Source organism: Caretta caretta, chromosome 13, assembly GCF_965140235.1.
Source record: "Caretta caretta isolate rCarCar2 chromosome 13, rCarCar1.hap1, whole genome shotgun sequence".
Taxonomy (NCBI): domain Eukaryota; kingdom Metazoa; phylum Chordata; order Testudines; family Cheloniidae; genus Caretta; species Caretta caretta.
The window spans coordinates 26,560,450-26,576,699 of NC_134218.1; the positions used below are offsets into that span (position 1 = coordinate 26,560,450).

Genomic DNA, 16,250 nt, shown 5'->3' on the forward strand with positions numbered 1-16,250 from the left:
CCTATTGCTGGAAGGGATGGGTTTAGTTTGTGGAAAGACCCATATCTCAGCTGGAGTCAGGGAGTTGGATTGCCTCAACAATGTTCCCAATACCTGACATAGCAAGTTAGCGCATTATTAAAAGTGATGACTCACTAAAAGCAAGATTTCAGAGTAGCAGCTGTGTTAGTCTGTATTCACAAAAAGAAAAGGAGTACTTGTGGCACCTTAGAGACTAATAAATTTATTTGAGCATGCTCGGGGGTCGCATAACTTTGCGACCCCCAAGCATGCTCAGATAAATTTGTTAGTCTCTAAGATGCCACAAGTACTCCTTTTCTAAAAGCAAGATGTTTCCTTTGCCCTTCAGGTCACAAACAGATGATAGAGTGGTTCTCTAGCTGTCACTAAGCCCTCAGAGCTGCAGACGGAGTTCTGTAGGCACTCCTACTGCGTGCCTCCCTTTTTTCCCCTCCCACACATGTTTATGTCCAGTGGATCCCTGTAGTCTCCCCATCTGACTTGACCTACCTTACCCCGCAATCTCCCATGCGCTGGGATGCAGGGACCCTCTGTGCTTAGTGGAAGGTAGAATGTGTGGAACCCTGTATGTGAACTCCCTGATCCTCCATGCAGACAGAGCCACATCAGTTCCATTGCACCCAAGCCCTAAGCACTCATGATAGGGTAGGAGTTGCCCCAGTGAGAGTTGTACCTTCCTGTCTCTGTCGCCTTATTTATAATGGCAAAGGCACGCTCGCTTCCCTTTTCAGTTCACTCTCATTCTCTCGGTAACTTTTCCATTTTTATTCTTGGTTCTAAACGTTGGGTTCTTTACACTGTATTACTCATGCAGCTGGAAGGTACCCACAGTGGGGCTTGCTGAGCTTTCTGCCAGTGTGAACCGTTCATCCTAGAAATCTTTAAGAAATGCTGCAATGTCTCCCTTTTTGGGACAGGAATATGCTGACTTGGCAGTAACTTCAGGGTTTTTCTGGGGTTAATAGTCACGTGAACTGCTCCCCTCAGGTCATTAATCTCCAGGAATTGCCATGCAATAGCATGAGTATTGCAAGCTGAAAGCAGGGATCTCTTTACTGATGACGTTGGTTCAGTTGGAATGTATAGAGTATTACTAGATAATAAATGCCCTATACATTTTTAATCAATTTAATTAAGTATTACAGGTTTGAATATAATTAAGTAAGGGGACCTTAAGTAACTTAGCTTGATTTGATTTATTAAGCGATGGTTAACACAAAAGAGAAGTATATATTACCAAGTTTGTAGAACCATGCCTTGCAACCTGATGACAGTTTTTTTTAAATACTGTCTTGGTTTTGTCTATTATACCCAACTTGTTTAAGTTTCATTACTGTAGGTTTTTTTCCCCCAGCCTGCAAATATTTTATTTTAGTATATTTCCTAACTCATTACATTTATAAATGTCTAACTACATGACTGAACATCTGTGATTTGTCCTTCACATTTGGCTAACTCATACCTCTGTTATTGTGGTTAGTATGTTTAAAAATACATATTAGTCTTAGGAAATATGACAAAGGTTGTCATAAGCCAGTACTTTTCCACTCTTAACGTTACTACAACGCATCATAAGACTCTTGCTTACAAACATGCTATAAAGCCTCTGGGAGAGCCTTGCCTACAAGTCAACAACATTCACCAGTCGGGTACCTTGAATCTTCACTTGGCATTCTGTTCAGCAGAATGTGATGTGATGTGTAGCATCCCTAACTTGTTAGAGAGGCATCCACAGTCTTGGCTGCTTTTATGACTTGACATCAAGAGCGGGGATTTTCTGTTGCAGATAGCATAAGAGCTACAGAGACCAGCTTCCCCGCTGTTAGCGAGAACTGCCCAGTGTCACATGCCACATATTGGCACATAGTCCTTCTCCCACATAGATCCCTGAATGTTGTATCCCTTCGCATGACCATCACCCCTTTCTGTGATTCTTTCCCTGTTGGCAGAGTCTGGTGGGAGACTCAGTCAACAGAAGACCCTCTGCAGTGCTCATCCTCAGTCTTGTCACTTTTCAGTAGAGCTGAGTGAAATGCTTCAGACAAAACTTGTTTTTTCCCCAAAGAATGCAGTTTCAGGTCAGATTGGCAGCTCGTTTCAGCTGAAATTAAAAAAAGAAAAATTCCAGAAATGTCAGAACAAATTGTATCAAAACAAAACATTTCATTTTGTGGGGCTAGATTCACAAGAGGAATAAGGTGCTATTCACAAAATGGAGGAGGGGAGGAGCTGCCATCACTTTCCCCCCTACCACTAGCCCTGTAGTTAGGGCTCTCACTGGGGATGTGGGAGACCCACGTTTGAAACCTGCTCTGGAGTTGTAGGGACTTGAACCCAGGCTTCCCCCAGGTTAGTGCCCTAACCCCTAGACTATAGGGTATCCTGGGGTGGGATTCTCTCTGGCTGTCCTGTTGAAGCTGTTCCACTTTGTATAAAATTCTTGAATGGCTAATGTGCCAGACGGGGAGAGAGTGACTCCATATCCTGGTGGTTAGGGTACTCCCCTAGGGGAGTACCCTCTCCCATCCCAAGTGAGTGCCAATCCTACTGGGCTATTGGGCATAAGGGATGTCACCACCATCTAGGCCTTCATTTCCTTTCCCTTTATAAAAACAAAGTTTAAAATACCCAAAACGGTTTTGTCTGATCCAAAATGGAATTTTTCTGACTTTTTCAATTCACTGAAAATTCTGAAAAAGTTTGTTTTGAGTTCAACCCTATTCCTGGAATTGACAGCAAATTGAAAAATTAGTTACTCTCTCAGCTTTTCTTGTCAGGTCTGCTTTAAAAGGCAGGAAGGGTAGCACCAAAGCAGTCTTGTCTGTGACCTCAGCATTCCTGTTGGCTTTTTAAGGATTCCCTTCCTGTCTTGACTTTCAGGTTCTCAAAACTGGGGCATCCCTAGGCTTTAATAATTCTGGCCTTCAGTGCTGTCCTGCAGATAGTATGTTGCAGTCATCAGAGGGCTGTTAATGACTGACCAAGCTGCATTCTGGCCAGCCATCCTCTTAAAGTTCCAAAACACAAACACACAATACCCATTAAAGCTTTAAACAGAAATAATTGCTGTCCTGAAATGAGCAGTTCCTTGGACATCTATCCTTTTATTTATTTTTGGGAGGGTGCTGTGTCTGCAAGGTATCTAGAATTATTTTGCTATTACATTCAAGAAAACAAATTGGAATCCGTTTTTCTGCCTGGCACCTTCAGTTTGATTAAGTAGGGTCAGGCAGCAGACAATATCACTTTGTGCTGTGATGTTGTTAGAAGGTCAGGCCAGGTCAGTGCTTGAATAGGAGACCTCCAAGGGATGCCTAGGTGCTGCCTGTGGGCCATGGTGACACTGCTTCTTTCTGAGTGAGTGCAGAACCAATACATCGGCATGGTACTAGGCTGTTGCAGGTGCTGTTGAGGTCCTGGCCACTTGTGATCATTAAAGTTTGCATGGAAATCTTTGGAGAGGGAACGGTCGTAAAAGTGACTTGGCCACATTCCAGCATGGGTAATTATGTTCTGCTCTCTTTAATTCCCTTGCAGTTTCAGCAAGACAAAGAATTCTTCTTCACTTGCTAACCGGTTGTATAGCTTTGCTGCATGTTGTTAAACAGCTTCCTTGTTTCACCCTGCATCTTATCATCACTTCACTAGTGGATGGAGTTCTCCCTTGTATATAGTCTCCATCTCCATTTCAGTTTGCAGCATGCCTGGGGAGCCAACAGGGTGAAAAATAACGTGATAGTAATGCAAGAGCATGAATTGTCTGTGTGCGACCTTTGTTTGCTGAACTGCCAAAAACCCTTTTACCCCTCCAGAGTGTTGCTGTGTAAACCTTTCTTGAGATCCTTGTGCACAGATTTCCTAGCCAGTGATACAGCAAGCCAGCAAAGCTTGAGTTGAAGGCAACTAATTATTTGCCCACTGATGTGGTCTGGGGGGAGCAGTGGTTTTCTGTCATTTAACAGTTATCTTGAGTTGTTTTCATGTAGACTTACAAATGCAGCTGGCCAGTTTGGAAACTTCCCCCTCCTCAGCAAGATGCATTACCAAGAATAACAGCAGTTACATAAAAAATAATACCTAGGGTGGTCATAAAGCTATAAATACTACATATCTGCATCCATTGAGGTCAATGGCAAAAGGGCCATTATGAGACTTTTGTACAGGCCTTATGAGACTTAAGTACAATTTCAAAAGCACCTAAGTTACTTAAGAGCCAGAGTCTCAGAGAAGATCAACAGGACTTGGGCGCTTTTGAAAATGTTTCCTTAGTCATCTCATCACCCAGGAAGTATGTGTTTGTCATATGAGAATCATCTATCTCACAAAGTTATTTCCTTAACAAAGGAGGATCTTCAGTTTATATTGCATTAAATCCATTGATCAAATGCATTTTAACACAAAATAGAATACAAAGTTAACCTTTGTTTTGTGAAAATTCTTTCATCTGTGTCTTAAAATGCTTTTCAGAGTGTAAATAACAAGTAAAGACAGAGAGAAATCAGATATATTAAACAAGGAGAAAAGATCCATTTTCAGGTAGGTTATGAAAGTGGAGGAGTTATGAGTTATGTTAGAATATAAGTGGATGAGACGTTCAGGTACAGGACTCCAAGGGCTGCACAGGAGAAGGCTCTTGTGTTAACAGTGGCAAGATTGTGTAAAGACAAGATTTGCACAACTTTCCTTTAGTTATGTTTGTATTTCTTTAACGGTTCTTCAATCAGTTGAATGCATTTTATGCCTTAAAGTGAAATACAGTAGGGCTTAGACCACTTTAATCCAAACTCTGCAGATTGCTTGGAGATTTCAGTTTTGAGGAGAAGCCAGAAAAGATGGCGGATTTTTTTTATTATTATTTATTTATATCCGGAGCAAGTTTTAGGCTAAAGTTGGGATGGGGGGTAGATTGGAACCTTCCCCACAAGTAGCAGCCTCTCACGCTCTGTGTAGTTGAAGGAGCAATGGTTGGTTGCTGTGTGTCTCAGAATCATACGGGCTCCTAAAACCTCTACTGGATTGTATTCATTTTCTAAAGGAAGAACAAGAGCAATCTCTAAGCAAAAACCCTAAGGCTAAATTCAAACAACACACAGGAAGCAGTTTAAAGCTTTTGCTGTCCTGCTCAAGATACATTAGAAGTTGCCTGTTACCCACGTTCACATCACATCTGTTCCCCGGGGTGCTGTCTTCTTTTAACCCGTGGGCTTTTAGTGTAAGGTGCGTGCAGCAGTTTTTCACAAGCTGCAGTGTATCAGCACAAAGTTTAAAGGGTATGGGAAATAAACCACCTCTTTGTAAGATCCCATAACTCTTGGCTGTTTTAACAAGAGCTAACATGTTGCTGTAATGTCACAGGCGGACTTCTTTGGGAGCCTTCCCAAAAAGGAGCTGTGGCTAGCGCTTTGGTTACTGTCCGTGAGAGCGACATGTCACCGAGGTCCATAAAGGGAAGGAATGAAAATAGGGATTCCCAAAGGGTTGTTTCTTGTGCCTTTGTTTTTGGCATTTGTGATGTCTTCATTCACACTGGCAGGGAAGCCAGGACATCTGCAGCTTGACTTGGCCAGAGCTGGTTATCTGAAGTGACTGGCCTCGCTTCTCAGAAAGGCGAAGGGCTGTGAGGAATGGCAAAGGAGCAAAAGGTTGGGATTCAGGAAGCCCTGAGATCTAGCCTTGGCTCTGTCATGGGCGTTTTTAAGAATTTATGTGAGAGCAACATGTAACGGCCCCAGTCAGGGCATTGTACAGTCACAGTGTACTGAGGAGTTACTGTAGCCAAATCGCTTCATCTCTTTGTGCCTTAGAGTCTTCATCTGTAGACGATGGATAACAACACTCACCCACCTCACTGGAGAATGGTGAGGGCTGATATTCCGACAGCGCCTTGGCCATGGTCTTGGATTACTTTTACCATTATTTTGTGAGCTTCAGTCCCCTCTTGGGCCTGCCTTTTCCAGGGAGAAGCCCTCCCCCCTACTTGGGGTTGAGGGTTGCAGGGAGTTGGCCCACCCTGGGATTCTACCTGTTCTGTCCTTCTGTCAGGGCAGCAGTATTGTTTTAACCGTTACTCACATGCTAATCAATGCCAGATTAGCGCTATTGTTGCATGCAAAAAGCTGTATTAATATAACACTGTGGCTTAGATTATAAAGGCACAGAAATCAAGAAGTCAAAGTTATGTTCCCTGCAGCAGTCATAACTCAGACCCCTTCTGTGCATTAAAAAGGTTCCATTAAAATCAGCACTTCCCAAGAGATACCGTACCATGGTGTCTAAGATACCCCGCTTACCTCCTGTTCTAAGTATACTGCTGTGTGGTAACTGATTATCGACTTTCTAAGATGGCCACTGTATAAAATTTGTATTCTAGGTAGTGGTGACTCTAGGGCTTTTAATATAGCTGTGCTGTTCCTGTGGGAAGTATCCCTGCATGCTCCATGAGGGGGTGAAATCTGAAGGGAGGCAGGTGAGAAGTGCCTGTGTGATAGGGGACTGTGCTATTGGAGGGAAAGATTACCCACCCTGTGGCCATGTGCCCCCCCACCCTCCCATCTGAGCTTTGCAGTGCCAGTCCCTCCTTGGGGCTGGCAGCCTATTCGCTGTGCTGTCACACATGGGAGATTCAGCCCCGGAACAATCTGACCTTGAACTTAATGTGTGCTCATCAGAGCACCCACTCACTTGTGTATTTATTTCAGCAGACAGCCTGGTTGGTGCACATTAAAATGCACTGTCACTAGTAATAGTACCTAGCTCTGATGTATCGCTTTTTGTTAGTAGATCGCAAAGCATTTTACAAATGAGGTCAGTTTCCTTATCCCTATTTTACAGATGGGGAAACTGAGGCACAGAGCAGTGAAATAACTTGCCCGAGGTCACCCAACTGCCCTTTGGCAGAGGCAGGAATAGATCCTAGGCCTCCTGAGTCCCAGTCCAGAGTTCTGGCCACTAGGCAACACTGCCTCCCTCACCAACAATTCTGCCACACCTCTGGGACTCCTTAGGGCGCCAGCAAAATTACACATACAACCTGTGATGGAAACCAGTTACAACACAATTGTCCCCGTTCTGTTTCGCAGTGTAGACTGGCCCTTACAGTCGGTCTGCCCTGTCATTAATAGCAAGAGGATGCTGCAGGCAGAGAGGTGTATTGCCCCATAGAGCCCCACGTTACACTTCCAAGGATAGCTGAGAGGTAGAAATGCCATCCAGGGACTCTCAGCTCTCTAGCACGGAGATGTTTTCTCATTGCACATATGATGCCGCTCTCAGAGTTGTTTGGCTGCAGCAGAGCTGTGTGTTCACAGGAGCGCTCATGCTTTTAACAGTTGGAAGATGTGAATATTTCAGTCATGGGCCAAAACAAGTCTTGCAGCAAATGAGTGATTGTGAGTGATTTGTGGACTAACCTGGTAGTTCAGGACAAGGCAGATTTATAGACAATATTATACATTTCTGTGGTGCCTCTGTATGAGGCTGTTGAAGCGTTTTCCAGATGTTAATGAATTGAGCCTCACAATCTCATGGCTGAGGTGATTTAACCTCATATGGAGAATCTGGGGAACGCAGGGGCTGTGACTTGCCTAGGTTCTGAGTTCTAGTCCTGGCACTGCCATGGCTTGGTGTGGGGTCTGGAGAAAGCCACTTAACTTCTGTTTCCCCAACTGTGAAATGGGACTGTTCTGAGGCTTCATTAATGTCTGTACAGCACCCTGCAAAAGAAGAGTATCATGTAAGTGCTAGGCATTCCTGTCATCACTGAAATTACCCTGTGGGGAAAACCTGAGGTGGCTGTTACTGGCAGCTCTGGAGAGAGTGGGACCAGCTGTCATGTGCGTCTCTCTTTTACTAGAATATTGCAGTGTCTGACAGGTCACCCTTGTGGCCAGTACGACTGCAAACCCTTCCTGAGTCACTTTTCTTCCTTCCTCTGCCCAGGTATTTCTTAGCAAGATGCTAGGAAAGGGAAATGGCCTAAATTAAACACGTGTAGCTTCCCTGCTCAGGACTTTAACCAATTGAAAATCGCCAGCTCTCAAGGCTTAAACAAGTGGAGTTTGACAGAAACTCCCCCCCCATAAGACGTTGCAGAGCGAAGGGTGGTATTTTGGGTTTTACACTTTCTTCTGAAGCATCCAGCTTTGCCCATTATTAGAGATGGGATGCCACATGAGACGGAGCATTAGCTTCTTCCAGTGCAGCGAGTCTGTGGTGTTGGGATTCCCTCTGAGATCTTTTTCAGCTTATTCAGACACCTTGTCCAGTACCGGGAGAAAACTTCATCCAGTTCTCTGGGATCCAAAAAAACACAGTTTGACTCCAGATTTCATCACTCAGGTGTCTTTATTTGGCATACAGCAAAACTTCTCTGAGATGATCAGACTCAAGCATAATGAGTACATAAGAACGGCCATGCTGCGTCAGATCAATTGTCCATCTAGCCCAGTATCCTGTCTTCTGACAGTGGCCAATGCCAGGTGCTTCAGAGGGAATGAACAGAACAGGTAATCATCAAGCAATCCATCCCCAGTCGCCCATTCCCAGCTTCTGGCAACAGGGGCTAGGGACACCATCCCTGCCCATCCTGGCTAATAGCCATTGATGGACGTATCCATCAATGGGTATAGGGTGTACCACACACCCAAAGTTACACAGAAATCCTTTCCCTTCATATACATTTACACATCTCATTGCATTTACTATATATTACATCATACATTTTTGGACTGGCGTGTTTACTTTGCAGGAACCAGTCCCTGTGCAGCATGGTCTGTCCATGCATGTCCACATTCGACCTACTCCTTACCTCATCTTTACATCCATAACTAATCTTGTCCATTGTTAGTAAATGGTTCCCTGGGTGTTCTCCCTCTTATCTTCGCTGGCTCAGACATAGTGTGTGTTTCAACCTAATGATCTGTTTACCTCCTTAATTCTGTCCTCCAAGAAATGAGTCCTCCTTCCAGGAGTTAATTACTCATTACTTAATTAGTTTGCTACTTGGGGCTCCTAAAAGTTCCATACAGCTGGAGATGTTTGTGGTGACAATGGATGGGAATTATTTCCCCATCTGTGCTAGAGAAAATAAATATTCCAGGAAGAAACCCCCTGGAAAGAGGGTGTGTATTTACTACACATAAGGTCCAGGCTTGTGTCTTGGCATGTCCATGCATAAGCAAGGCTGCCAGTCGAAGGGAAGATTAGTGGAAGCTTTGTGCTGGTGCAGCTAATGAGTAGATTACCTTCCTGGAAGGTGTTGCAGCCCTGGGGGATCACCTGTTGTCAGCATCCTTCATGCAAGGGAACACTGATTTCCCCTGGAAGCAGATAACATTAACTACGGGTGTCTTTGCCACTGCCGCGCATGGAACTTAGAACCTCTTTTGCTTGAGGTTGTTGACACCTCCTGTGTGGCTGTTCACTAGTGAGAGCGGCCTGTCCAACAAGCTGTGCCCTAGCCCCTGCTTGAAGGAATCTGCCTTGGCTGGGAGCAGCGTCATCCTTTTCAGCAAGCCGCTGTGTTGTCGCAGGGTGTTAGAGATGAGCTCCTTAAGCTGCAGATCTCTTCAGGGATAAAGAGTCAGGGTGGGGAAGGGGATGTAGGACCTGGAAGCCGAATTGTTTTTTCAGATCAAAAGGCTTTTACAGCCTTCCAGGGAAGTGTTGGCTCATCTTAGTGAAGTGAGCACTGCGGGAGAGAGCGGGAGATCTGAGCCTGTGACCGGAAGCCAGGAACTTGTGCTCAAATACCATGGCGATGGGTGTATGCTGTTGACAGACTCCTGAACGCAGCTTTGACACAGCTTCTGTCTGTGGCTATAGGCAAGACACACAAGCCATCTGTGCCTCAAATACAGCCGTGTGTAAAGTATGCACCTCCTGTAGGTGTGTGGGGAATGTTAAGTCCATGATTGCAACATGTCATTGCAGCGAGGTGCTGCTGAGGGCCTCGGATCAAAGGGTAGCTGTGCTCCTGTTGGCACTGCAGCCTGACAGCAGCTGCACCTGGCTGCTGCTTTCTCTTCTCCTTGGGCACAGCCAGCCTTCTCCAGCCTTCTTCCACACCCCACTTCAGGCACTGCCTCCCAGCTCCTTCTCTCCCAGCCTTGCCCCAGCTCTCTGCTGCCTTGTGCTTTCCCCTTCCGTCTCCGCCAGCCCCACTGACCACCCAAACTTCCGCAATCCCCTGCACTTCCCACTCCATCAGACCCGCCCCAGCCCGCCCATCTGCAGCCACATGACCTGCCCCACCACCAAGCTGCCGCCTGCTGACAGTGCAGCTCCCTTCGTACCTCTCACACCCAGCCCATCACCCCATTCCCTTGATCCAGTCAGCACCCAGAAGGGCTGTCAGGTGAAATTCCCTCTTGAATGAATTCACTGAGTAGCATAATGAATGCGCGGGAAGTGCTTTGCAGCTGTGACACACTGTTGTTCGGTGGTTACAGTGATTGCTACCCCTGTACAGTGCTATAAAGGCCTCCAGCTCCAGAATGGGTCAGGGTCACTGGTGAATGTGACTGCTTTGTTCCCAGGCAGACTGCATCCAAGCGCTGATGGGCAGATAGGGGGAAAATGGTATCAGTGGATGAATGGCAAGTGGGTAAATAATAAATAGTGTTTTAAGAATGACCAAACTTTGGCACTCACCGAAAGCCAGTCCTTGTTGTGGGAGCTGCCCGGGTTGGCAGTTACAGAAAACAAGCCCTCCCTAAATGCTGGAGTTCAGGCCTTCCCCATGGAACTGTTCATTGAGTCAGCTCTTGAGTTTTCACAAACAACGGTGCCTTGTAAAGTACACTTGTACAGGACCCAGCACAGTGGGGCCTCACTGCAAAATATAGATTCATTTGGGAGGGAGGGTAGTTGTTAGTGGCTGGGACTCCTGTGATCTCTTTCCCACTCTGCCACTGACTTGCTATACTAACCTGGGCAAATCACTTAGGCCCAAATTTTGAAAGGTGTATAGGCATTGCTTCGCTCAGTATGCGACACCTAAATACCTTTAAAAAGCTGGGCCTTAGTCTTCCTGTAATTTACCCGTCAGTACAATGTGTATTGGAAACATTGAAGTTCCAAAAGCCTCTATCTCGTTTCATTTTGTATTAGACCCTGAGCATTTGTGGCTTTTCTTCTAGTCCTTCCTAGGCTCTTGGCCTCTCTGAATAAAACAGTAACTCAGAAGTGATCAGACTTTAAACTAAAGACCATTAGAAGTAATCAGCGTGGGGTTCTGAGTTGGGAGAGGTTGGATTGGGTCGTCACTGCTCTCCTGAATGAGAGACAAGGTTGGGAATGATATGGGAAAGAGAGCTTTGCATCAGTGGTCTGTAAAACTAGCTAGTCTTTGGTATGAAGCGTCACTTACACCCTGTATGTTTCACTTCTGCAGATCCTGCTCATCTCTGATTATTTCTACGCCTTCCTCCGGCGAGAGTACTACCTCACTCACGGCCTGTACTTGACAAGGAAAGACGGGACGGAGGCCATGCTGGTTCTGAAATAATCACCCTGCCCTGCATGACTTGGGGGATGGACCTCTATACAAAACACGCAAAGCTTGGGGTGGGTGGGGAGGGTTCCCTGAGAGTGGTCTGACTGGTGGGATGTTACCTACTGTGGAGGAAGAAAGGGCTGAGGTTTGGATAGGATTACCCTCTTTGGCAGTGACGTTGAGTTCAGAGCCAAGACCATAAGAACTGGCCAAAACCTGCGCTGCTAGGGCCACGTGGCCTCTGTTGAAGCACCTCCCTTCCTCCTTCAGCTGTGCTTTCTGCTACAACACCAACCATCAGTCCTGGGCAGTCCCAGGGCTGCATCTCAGGCCCAGAGAGTTAAGGCCATAAACCCTTTAATTTATTATCATCACTTGTGGGGAAAATCACTGGAGATGTATGTTTCTCTTTCTGGAACTGAATGCCACTGGAAATCTCTTCATAGACTGCTTTTGTTCCTCCTCCTTCATTGCTTTCCTCAGTAATGCTCCTGCTTGGCATGCAGCAAGCTCTGGGGACTTGGCTTTGACTGACTTAGACACTTGTTTCTTCATTCTGTCGTTGCATCTGGAAATCAGAGTGTCTCTTAAACAGTGGACAGCTCCTGCAGTGAATAGAGGATCCAGGGGACAACCTATTGGCTTTCCATAGCAGAGAGAAAGTGATAGCATGAACCGTCTGGGAGGGATGTACAGTAAAATCACCAAACTGAAACACAAACCACCAGGAAGAGGGGGAAGGGAAGTGAATGCAGGGAGAGGGAGGGTTGGGGATAGTCTGGGGGTTTCCCTTTAAGGGAAAAGAGAGACCATCCCTTTGGAAGCTGGACAGCAGCACTGGGAGGTTTCAGGGGAACGGACAAAATATTAGAAATAACATCACTTATTGAATCCATGCAGAGCGTGGCTGCATGTGGAATACAGAGTGTCACCCCACCCCCTCTTTTATTATTTGGGGCTTGTGTTTAGATCCTTGAGCTGCCCCGCTCTGGGATTTTGGGAGAGAGGCCAGGAGGGAGAATTCCTCTCTCTAGAAATACAAATCCAAACCAGAAGGCGCCTCTTAGTACTTTGGGGTGCCTGGGCTCCAAATGGGCTGCAGCCACTTAGCAAGGAGAGACATTTACTCAAAGTGTTATTCCCTCGCACCTAGAGCAGCATTAAAATGGGGCTACTCTCGGAAAAGTGACTATGCAAAAACGGCATCTCACTCCCCAGCGCTGGTCCCTGTGTGCCAGAGCCACCCGCTGTAGGGACCAAGATAAGTTTTGCTGCTGCTCTTAACTCTTCAGACCTGACACAGCTCCAAGAAACCAAGCAGGATCCGAGCCAGGGTCCTTGGCACTGGTGCCGGCAACACAAGCCAGAGAGAACCCAGCTCACCTCTCAGAACCCAAGGGGGCGCGAAGGGCTGCTCATTCGAAACCCCCTTTCATCGTTTTGGTTTTAGACCGAGCACGTTAAGCAGAGAACGATTGAGACATGGTCATGCACACCCCTGCCCAGGCCCCTTTTGCAGAGTCACTCCGCTGGCCGTGGTGCCCTTTCTCCTACATTTGCTGTCTCGTCAGGCCGGTGTTCAAATGGCTTTTTGTAAGAAAACTACAAACTCTTGCCTTACTGCACTACTGTTGGCACTTGGGCAGGCGGTTTTGGGCCAAGTCCAACCTGCTGTACACAACACCCAGCCGCTCCCGCGTGGGAATTCCCCCGGAAGAGACCGGCTCCTGGCCCCAGCTGCAGAAGGGCGCTCAGAACCAGCTCTCCCCTCGGCTCTCAGGTGTTTGGGACACATCACAAAGTGGATAATAAATCATGCAAGTTTCAAATGCTTCCCGAGTGCTCTGTGCAGCAGTGATGCTGCGGGGACGAGGGGCTCCTTACCCTCTGCCCCAGGCCATTGTTTTGGGCTTGTGCTTGGAGGAAACCTCAGGGTCCCGCGGTTTAAATAAATCCAGGACTCTTCTTCTTCCAAGGTCTGAATTGCCTTAAATTGTGCTTAATGTAATTCTAGGTAAGGAGCCCAGAGGCTGCCCTATCTGGCAGGAAGGGAGCAGGACCAACTTCCAGGAGTGGGGCAAGCAGGTGGCTTTGGGCTAGATTCCCGGCCGGTATGGTCCCAGCACAGGTGCTTAGGCCGACTGAATTTGCACCCTTGAAAGTTGTCTGAAACTCGGCCTTCCAAGTCATCAGCTTTTCCTGCTCTGCGAGGGCGAGCTGGTTAGTCCTGCCCAAATGGCAGCCTCCAAAGGCCAAGTCAGAGCAAGTGACGGCAGGAGATACTGCCATGGCAACAGGTGTCCCAGAGTGCTCTTTGGGGGTGAGACTTGGGCACTATTAGAATGACAAGTTGAGTGAGGGGACAGCCTTTATTGGAGCAAGTTCTGCTGGGGAGGGGGAGACAAGCTTTCAAGCCACTCAGAGCTCTGCTAAAGCCATTCGTTAATGTAACTGACAGTCTGGCTTCCCTGCCTAGTTGAAATGTGTCCCAGTTTTACCATGGGTCTCCCTCTTCCCCCCCCTTCCCCCTTTCATCCTCTTAATCCTAATCTCGGCTGGCACACGGGAGCCCTGGAGCTGCAGTGTCCTGCCATGGGCAGTTGTCATGGCAGCAGCCACTTTCTCTCCCATGTGTTACAGGGTCTCAGTGTGGGATAAAGGAGGTTTGTTTTGTTCCAAAGCGGATTGCCTGGCACGGGCTTCTTCTCATGAGGCACCTCCCCCTGACCTGTGGAAGGCAGGATCCTGAGTTCAGACCCAGCTGCTCTGGCGGATTATATAAAACCTAGAGTAATTGGCTGACCCTTTGCTGATGCTTTTTTAGAAAACATTTCTGCCCATCTTGGACATCCTTGAGGTTTGCAGAATTAGACACACAGGGAAGCCCAGCAGCCTCGATCTCTTTCTGTCGGATTACCCAGAATGGGCATGTTTCCTCCAAGAACTGGGCCCCATCTGGGCTGGAGGGAGGGGTGAGTCATGGGTATGAAACAGAGCTTACATGTGTGTCTATTGGGGTCAAAATCAGAAACACCCACCTTTTTCCCCTCAGAATGGCTGAAATCTTAACTGAGATCTCTCCAGGCCTGCGGCTGGGGTCACGTTTTCGCAGCCTTGGCTTAATTGCTTTAAACCCCCACCATGTTGCAGAAAAGGCTCTATGCAGCCTGTCGGATGCTGGAGCTGGCCAGCTGAATGTTTGAGTGGCAGCTCCAATGTGTGGGGCACAAACTGCCCTCTGGCTGGGACTCCCCCATCATGGAACGTGTAATGGATTTTCTCTTGCAATGACATTTTTGCTGCTTTCAGCTCCATGGCCTTATACTAGCAGGTCTTATTCTGGGCAGCTACATTAGCTTCCAGCATTGGAGGGTGGATTTTGAATCTCACTTGCAATCTGGTCCTCACATCTACATCTTGTGTAATTTCAGAAAGTGAGTGATTTAACATTGGTGCTTGAGGGTCCCAAACTGCTCTAGGGATCACCAGTGGCCTGCAGAGAGCTGGCTTGGGGCATGGCACTATTTGCCTTCTAGCTTGGAGCTTTATACTGATGCCCATCACTATAATCTCTGGGCATCTTCTATGTTAAAGCAATAACCTATTAAACCAGGGATCAGCAACCTTTGGTACGCGGCCCGCTGGGGTAAGCCCCCTGGCGGGCCGGACGATTTGTTTACCTGCCGTGTCCGCACGTTCGGCTGATCGCGGCTCCCACTGGCCGCAGTTCTCCGTTCCAGGCCAAGGGGGGCTGTGGGAAGCAGCATGGGCTGAGGAATGTGCTGGCCGCCCTTCCCGCAGCCCCCATTGGCCTGGAGCGGCGAACCGCGGTCAGTGGGAGCCGCAATCAGATGTCAAGTCCACTAGGAGACTACAAGTCATATCCAAAATAGCTAGAGCTGAGAGTTTGCCTGCTCTCCCCTGCATCCTTGTGGGTTCAGTTATAAGGCTGTTCTGCTCTGAAAAAACAGTAACCCAATCTTTCCTCACTGGCAATGTTACCAGGTTACCACATACAAGCTTAGGAATGCTTTCTTCCTCAGTTTCAGTTAAGTCCAGAACCACCTCTGGGACAACTGAAATATCCTCAGCCTTCATAGGCTGAGGCACCTTCTGTCTGCTCCACAGACAAAGGGCTGGAGGTGCGTTCTCCTTCATTAGGCACACAATTGGAAACAGTTTTTCCTTCAACAAATAAATTCTTGCTTTCCACAAACAGTGGCTCATCAGACAGAGCTACTTTAAGCACATCACTTTTACCTGGTTCAGGCTCACTTTTACAAACTTCACTTGCCATCACCCACCAGAAATCTACCCTTACCTTCCTCAGTTAGGGCTTCAAACTGACCATCAACATTAATGTGCTCCAAAGAAGTGTTTCCCGGAGATTCTTTCTGCGCATCATCTAGTCCTAGACTCACTTCTGAGACACTAGACAGACATTCAGAAATTTCTTCACCATATAAACTGCTTTTCTGACTGGACAAACAGCTATTTTCCACAATCCCAAGGCTAGAGAAACTCTTCCTAGTTATAGCATACCTGGTTAAACACATGCAACTTCTTAGAGTCAAACCCCCCCCCCTTCCCCGCCCCTTTCACAAATTTCCCTGTCTGTTACAGACAATACAGAGGATTCACATTTATACTTTTTCTGGGACTCGGTTATGACCTTACTCTGATTAAACATCGCTTTAATGTCATTCCCAATAAAAAGATCTGTAGGCAATAGCTT

The 16,250-nt window shown here is 47.0% G+C and overlaps 1 protein-coding gene across 2 annotated transcripts in view; it reads left to right on the forward strand.

The window, feature by feature from the left end:
- The window catches only part of PIGU (phosphatidylinositol glycan anchor biosynthesis class U), a 42,499-nt gene extending 29,155 nt beyond the window's left edge, over positions 1-13,344 (forward strand). For both annotated transcript variants that reach the window (XM_048819675.2, XM_075118835.1), the window contains exon 12: positions 11,414-13,344. In XM_048819675.2, the coding sequence (XP_048675632.1) occupies positions 11,414-11,527 (114 nt within the window). In that variant the 3' untranslated portion in view covers positions 11,528-13,344. The remainder of the gene's footprint in view (positions 1-11,413) is intronic.
- Positions 13,345-16,250: the final 2,906 nt, after the last annotated feature.